Genomic DNA, 6,926 nt, shown 5'->3' on the forward strand with positions numbered 1-6,926 from the left:
GGAAGAAAACAAGTTTGAATACTGCCACCGCTGTATTCTTACTATTTGCCGGCAATCAATGAAGGCTGGGAGAGACTTGCAATTGGACTTGTCTGCTATGGCAACGGTCGTACACAACAGGACACCATTTAAAACACACTCTAATTCAACAATTACATTAAAACTTCTCACGTACCTTGTAAAATGACCTTCTCATGTTTTACCTCCAGCTCCCAGCCCCAATAAACTTCTTTCCCTCAAACATTTGTCTGGCTCTTGCTGAAATGTAAATGCTATTTCCAGCACTCCAAATAGAATCAAAGATATATCCTTATTTTCTCAAACCAATCATGGCATTTTTGTCTATATATATGCACCCCGACGTTTGCTGCGGCACTGTTCGCCTGTTGTCTACACAGTACGGTCATGTACGAGCAAGCAGAGCCGGTCCTGTCCCCATTTCCGCATCCTGACAGCGGCCAAACCAGCGGGCCGCCGCCTCAACCTCTTGCTGTCCATCAGGGTGGTTCCCGCGGGCGTGTCCATCCTTTCAACGGGGCTGGCAAGTCCCAAGTAGCGCCTTCATACACGTACGAAGAAGCCGAGGAGGTGAAACGTCATGCAGCGTACACGCCAGCAGGTAGGAAATGTTTTCGTAACTTGCTTTTTCATTACAACATGGGAATTTAGTTGTAAAGCTAAGCAGAAAGCTTTCAAGCGGAAATGTTTTACGATCCACGATCACATACTGCTACATACACAAAATGGGTATGTAGTTGTGAAATCTATTGAAAGTTATCAAGCACAAATTTTGTCCTATCACTTAAGCTAAGGGCACAACCCGCCGTTCGAGTAATTCGTCCGTATGTTATTTTGGCAGGCCACGTCCGTCACGTGTTTCTGAAAACTTTCAGGCGGTACAGGGCAAGCGCGTCGCCCGTACTGTCACGTACGGGGGGCGAATCCGCAATCCGATGGCACACAAAGTTTTGTCTGCACGTTAAGTTATACGGCGTGTCTGCGTGCTCCAAAATCCGTCGGATTCCCGACGAGTTCATACGGAGGCCGTACTTACCACTTACGGATCCCAAAAGATTGCCCACGTTTTGGCACGAAGACAGCACGTATTTGCACGTTCGGCGGGTTGTGCCCTTAGCTTAACGGACACACATACTTTACAATAGGCACAGGTAAGGAGCCATAGCGGGAAAATCTACCCCCCTCCTTGCCACAAAGTAGACTGATACCCTTCTCTGTATGTTACCTGCATTTAAGATATTGATGATGTTAAAAGAAACTCACAATTACCACAATACAAAGGGACATTAGGGTGGGGACGCTGAAACCATCTTGGGCGATTGGTATCCTACGAAGACCACGGAGAGACAAAACGTCACAAAACTAGAGTAAAACGTGTTTGAAAGGTCTATAAATTTTACAGCTGGCACTGCACGAAAAGCAAGATTTCCGGTTCAAACTGCGCAGGACGTGCCTATAGATTTCACGCTGGCTGCACTGGTATTCACAGGCCCTGCACAGAAAAGTGGTGCACGTCCGACAATTCCCAGGCCTGGGCCCGGACAGAAGGTATGCGCAGGTCGGCACGACCTGGAATGTCCCGGAAATTTCGAATCTGCAGGCACGTGAAACACCATTTCCAACCCGCAAATTCGAACTTTTCGTGCAGTGTAGACCAAAACTACTGTCTGAACTATAATTAAAGACTAGAATTCCAGACTCAATTTGGCCACCAGGAGAATAATTACGACATTGTTAGTCGTCATCGTAACTCTCCCGTCCGATCAAACCGCTGATTACTATCCAAGAAGATAAAAGAAAAAGAAAATACTAGTAAATGTCACCATACATGAGAGGTTTTTTTTCACCATTCTACCCTTTTACCTGAGTGCATGTGTGCAGACCGCAAGTAAAAACAACGGAATTTGCAATTTGTCACAATATTAATACAATAACGGACATCAATCCTGGTCTGATGCTATTTTGGTGAGTGTGTCATTTAAGTCTAGGAAAAACTGTTGTGTTTCTGGTTAACCGACCGAGGCTAGCAAGAACCTGCAAACTCTATGGTAATTTTGGGTGCACCGCTGGCAATTTTGATCGGTACCTGTATCTGTTACTTTAGCCGATATAACTGCCCTTCTGTGTAACACTTCAGCTTCGCAGGCATGCGGCACGACAGCAATTAGTTATATTACATTTAACGACACGTTACACCTAAACTCTAAACACATATCCGCAAGTTTTCTTTAAAACTATTTATTTATTTATTTCATCTTGAAACAGATGGGTAGCCCCTACAACAGTGCATAGTTGATTTCCAAGGGGGCCCACCAAACATACATGTAAATAACAGATACAGGACAAAACGTGGTAACAATCAGTCAAACTTTGAACACCCAAGGACAACATACAGTACAGAAAACATAACACAGGTGCGTTGAAACATAATCAGTGTCCATACTCAAGTCGAAAACGTTCCAAGGTCAAAATCAATATGTCAAGAGATGGGGTGGAGGTCAGAGGTCAAATCATATATCAAATCATGTGATATTCAGGGAAGATGCCCCTACTGTACTTGGTGATAACAAATTCCACTCTGCGATGGTTCTGGGGAAAACGCAACAATCCTAAGTTGACAACTCTGGTACTTAACTATATATTGTTTCTTAAATGCTTAGATACCTATCGGTAGGCATACCCACTAGTTTAGTAGTCGTTTTTTTACATCACGCAAAGTCAGGACATTTTCCTTCTGTATTCAAGTGCTACCCACTAGTGCTGCAGATCTGTTTTTATTTATGTAACATTAGCCATCCCTGTTGTAGTTGTTTGTACAGAATGATGCAGCTTGGTTCTGTACCCTTTCCAGTTTAGCTTTGTCTTTCTCTTCATCTTCGTATACGAAACTCTTATTGCTGTGGCATATTCAAGGTTTCGTCTCACTGGTGACGTGTTTGCAAGCGATTTTACCCTGGCTTGGCATGCGCACAACTTGTGTTTGGTCACTCCCAATGTCTGTTTACCCCTAAATTGTTATTTTGTTAACTTAAACACCCCACTTCAGCCCCGTTGTATGGGTGGGGTATTGTGGTTGCTAATACGTGCTGACCACAAAGCTGGTACGTGATTACGTTAGGGGTCGTTTGTTTGTTATGTGCGTAACATAACACTTCTTTCGTAATTGAACTGCATAAGCCATTTCCTTTGTCATTCTTCAGGTTGTTCAGATCTTTATGGGGAAGTTGTGCATCTTTCTATTTAAACAGCTCTATATCATAGGCAGTCACCGGCAATTAAGTAATCTCACACTTGAATAGGGATGGTCTGGCAAGTCGTTTATGTAAAAGTGCGGTTCCTTGTAGACTCTTAAAACTACAGTTTGCTCTCCGTTCGTCAGGAAAGCCTTTAACTAAGTTAGCGTAGTGCACGCGCCTTGGACTCCATAGTACTCCAGTTTAGTAATGAGCCTGGTGGGACTTTGTCAAAAGCTTTATTAAAATCCAGCATAGCTATACCCAAGTATATATATCTATTGTTTAGTGAGCCAGCCATGTCATAAACTGTTGGAATTAACTGAGTGATGCATGTTATGTTATATTTCATCAATATACATTATACAAGAATAACATTGACTTTCTATGCCTTATTTTCGTCTTCATTTATCCATCAGTTTACTAACGTCTTGAGTTTGTATGTTGACCTGACCACAGTTATAATCTCTGCTGACCGCACGTATCCGGGTGGAGCGAGCGGCCGCTCCCACTGCAGCTGTATGGCCGTCGGCATTGCCGTGCTGTTGAGCATCTCTGCTGTGGGGCTAGCCTCTCTGACGTTCATCAACAAAGAGGTAAACATTCTGAGAAAAACAAACTTCTTTTCAAAAAATCTTCATATCGCTTCTCTTACCTTTATAATGTACTGCAAGTATCAAGTCAGGTGCTGCTGCTACATATTAGCTGTTTATCCAGTTTGGTATTCTGTCGTTCGTCTGTAGGAAATATCACAAATGTCCACTACTGTTGACGCCTTGAAGAACGACCAGGACGACATGCAGGCCGACATACGCCAACTGTCCACCACCGTTGACTCCTTGAAGCGCGACCAAGACAACATGAAAGCCAACATACGCCAACTGACCGCCATTGTTAACGCCTTGAAGCGCGACCAAGACGACATGACCCAACTGCCCACCACAGTTGACTCCTTGAAGCGCGACCAGGAGCGAAACCGAACCACTGCCTTGGAGCAGCGTCTTCACGAGATGAGTAAGACGCCAAGTTTTTAATTTGTTACGTTAGTTTATGTGTACTGCTTGTGAAAGTGTATCTAATAGGGTTTCACTGACTCATATCATTTGTTAGGCCACACCACATTGCTTCCCGTTTTTTTGCAGAAAATATTGGACCGAAAAGTCGAAAAGAAATTACTTTTTACAGCACGTCTGAAGTAAAGAGAGGGGCATACATAAACAGACACAGACACAACAGCATTATTCAAAATTTCAGCTTCCCATGGCATATTTTTTTTTGCAATGAGCCCCTTCCTTTGATATAGTTATACAGAGCCAAATTTTCACTAATTAGTTATTCATGCCAGTATAATTTTCCCCTATAAACTAGTATATGCACTATTTGCATTCAGCTAGTTTTCATTATCATCATCATCATCTTCGCCGCATGTCAGTTTCCATACATGTGAGCATTTATCGTTTGCATACTCATGCGATCTTTCCGACCAATAATAATGATGATAATACAATTAGGCATTACTTGCAGCCAGTAGGTACGCAATGTTTGAGTAATGAGGATGAATTACGTGCTCGAGGCGCCTTCACGAACAGGGGACTCCCGTTTTACGTCCCTTCCGAAATACGAATTCGTGGAATTCTTGGTCGGGCTACAGCATCCGGTCGTCCTTGGGTGGTCTCACATCCAAGTACTGTCCGGACTGCACGTTGTGTAGTGAACTTAGTGACTGCCTCATTTGTATACACGTGACAGATTAGAGACAAAATATTGCGACATGTAGCTAGATTTCATCTCTTCATTGTCCCTTTGGTCAATTGCTGACGCCACGTATCAGCAAGATCAGTGTGAATAATACCACGTGTCTGTAACTTTCGCGAGATTACGTTCTGAAGTGATTGGTCATCAGTATTGATCCTAAAGAAGGCGACAATGGTCGTTGGAAATCTAATCCGTGTATACTCTTGTGTTGGAAGAAAGTCTAATACTGTTCTATGACTACAACCAGCACAGATGAGCTTCAATGATAAGATTTCACTTATCTTTACCATGCAGGCTGCGCACAGGGGCCTCCTGGGATGCCTGGCCTGAATGGTCGTGACGGTCGCGATGGGATTCCAGGACCTCCTGGCCAGCCCGGCTCATCTGGGCCATGCAGCCGACCTGGGCCCCCTGGTCCACCTGGTCCCGAGGGCCCTACCGGTCCCGAAGGTTCACCCGGTCCAGAGGGCCCACCAGGACCCGAAGGCTCGCCCGGTCCCGAGGGCTCGCCCGGTCCCGAGGGCCAAACCGGACCCGAAGGTTCACCCGGTCCGAAGGGTCCACCCGGTCGCGAGGGTCCACCCGGTCCGAAGGGTCCACCCGGAAACAACGGCTCAGACGGCCGGAACGCCAGTGACGGACTCCCTAGACCACCAGGAAGCTGTAATTGTTCCAATAACCCCGTCAGTCCGCCGCCAATAGCCATGAAAGGTATACATTCAATCTCTATCGCCTTGTCTTTTGTTTCAGCTTTGTTACAATCATCATAGCCTGCGATTGGCACATTACCTAAGCCTGGTTTTTCCGCAACTTTGGTAAGCTCTTGCAAACATTACAAGTTCACTATCTGAGCTTTCATTCTAGATTTTGGTACAATCTTCAAGGTCTACATTTGACTTGGTTTTCGGCCAACATCGACTTTTGTAACTCTCTATCAAGTTCACTATTTTGCGATAAACTTCATTCCTTTAATGTATCCTTTAATGTACAAGTAAGTCAAATGTAACTCAAAATTACTTACAGATTGTGACGACGTCTACAATGCTGGCCACACCACCAGCGGTGTCTACACCATCCAGCCAGACGCCGCCGGAGCCTCGTTCCGGGTCTACTGTGAGATGGAAGCCGGAGTCGGCGGCTGGACTGTCCTCCAGAAGCGCTTCGACGGTTCTGTAGATTTTGCTAATGACTGGGAAACTTACAAAAATGGGTTTGGGGCTCTTTTTGGTGAGTTTTGGCTCGGGAACGACAAAATCTATCAGATTTCCAACGAGAATGTATACCTTCTGCGCATTGATCTCGAGAATTGGTCCTCGGAAACGGTATACGCTGAATATGACAGGTTCTATATCGAGAATGAAGCAGCAAAGTACCGTCTGCATGTTGGTGCCTATAGCGGCACTGCTGGGGATGGTGGGGGAGGGTTAAGTTATCATGATGGTCGCATGTTCTCAACACACGACCAGGATAACGACGATCATTCGAGCTCTGACTGCGCAACTCTCCATGGTCGTGGTGGTTGGTGGTATAGAGTTTGTGACCACGTTAACCTGAACCAGCCGTACAAGCATGGCGGCGGGGGGACTGATTTTCATGGTATAGAATGGTGGGCGTGGGCAGCTCACTGGCACTCCATCAAGTCTTCTGTCATGAAGATCAGACCTGCTCCTTAGAAATAAACAACTTAAACCAAACCCACGCCCCGACATTTGCATTTAACAGCTTTGCACACGCGTTCAGCTAACAGCTTCTTCACGTAATGTTCCTTCTAAGCCGCCGTTCTAAATCTCTTGTTATATTGCAACCCATACTGCAGTATGGATTGCAATATATTGTTATATTGCAATCCATACATAGTATGGGATTGCAATATATTGTTTTTCCTTTGTCTCTTCTTCTCCTGTCAAATTCTTCAAATGG

The 6,926-nt window shown here is 44.9% G+C and overlaps 1 protein-coding gene across 1 annotated transcript; it reads left to right on the plus strand.

The window, feature by feature from the left end:
• The first annotated feature begins 405 nt into the window (after positions 1-405).
• On the plus strand, positions 406-6,679 carry LOC118425081 (ficolin-1-like). Its single transcript, XM_035833900.1, has 5 exons — positions 406-619; positions 3,711-3,847; positions 3,995-4,265; positions 5,301-5,717; positions 6,030-6,679. The coding sequence occupies exons 1-5, from the start codon at positions 406-408 to the stop codon at positions 6,677-6,679; spliced, it is 1,689 nt and encodes a 562-aa protein (XP_035689793.1).
• The last annotated feature ends 247 nt before the right edge of the window (positions 6,680-6,926 follow it).

The sequence above is a fragment of the Branchiostoma floridae genome, chromosome 10 (genome assembly GCF_000003815.2).
Source record: "Branchiostoma floridae strain S238N-H82 chromosome 10, Bfl_VNyyK, whole genome shotgun sequence".
In the NCBI taxonomy this organism is placed as follows: Eukaryota; Metazoa; Chordata; class Leptocardii; order Amphioxiformes; family Branchiostomatidae; genus Branchiostoma; species Branchiostoma floridae.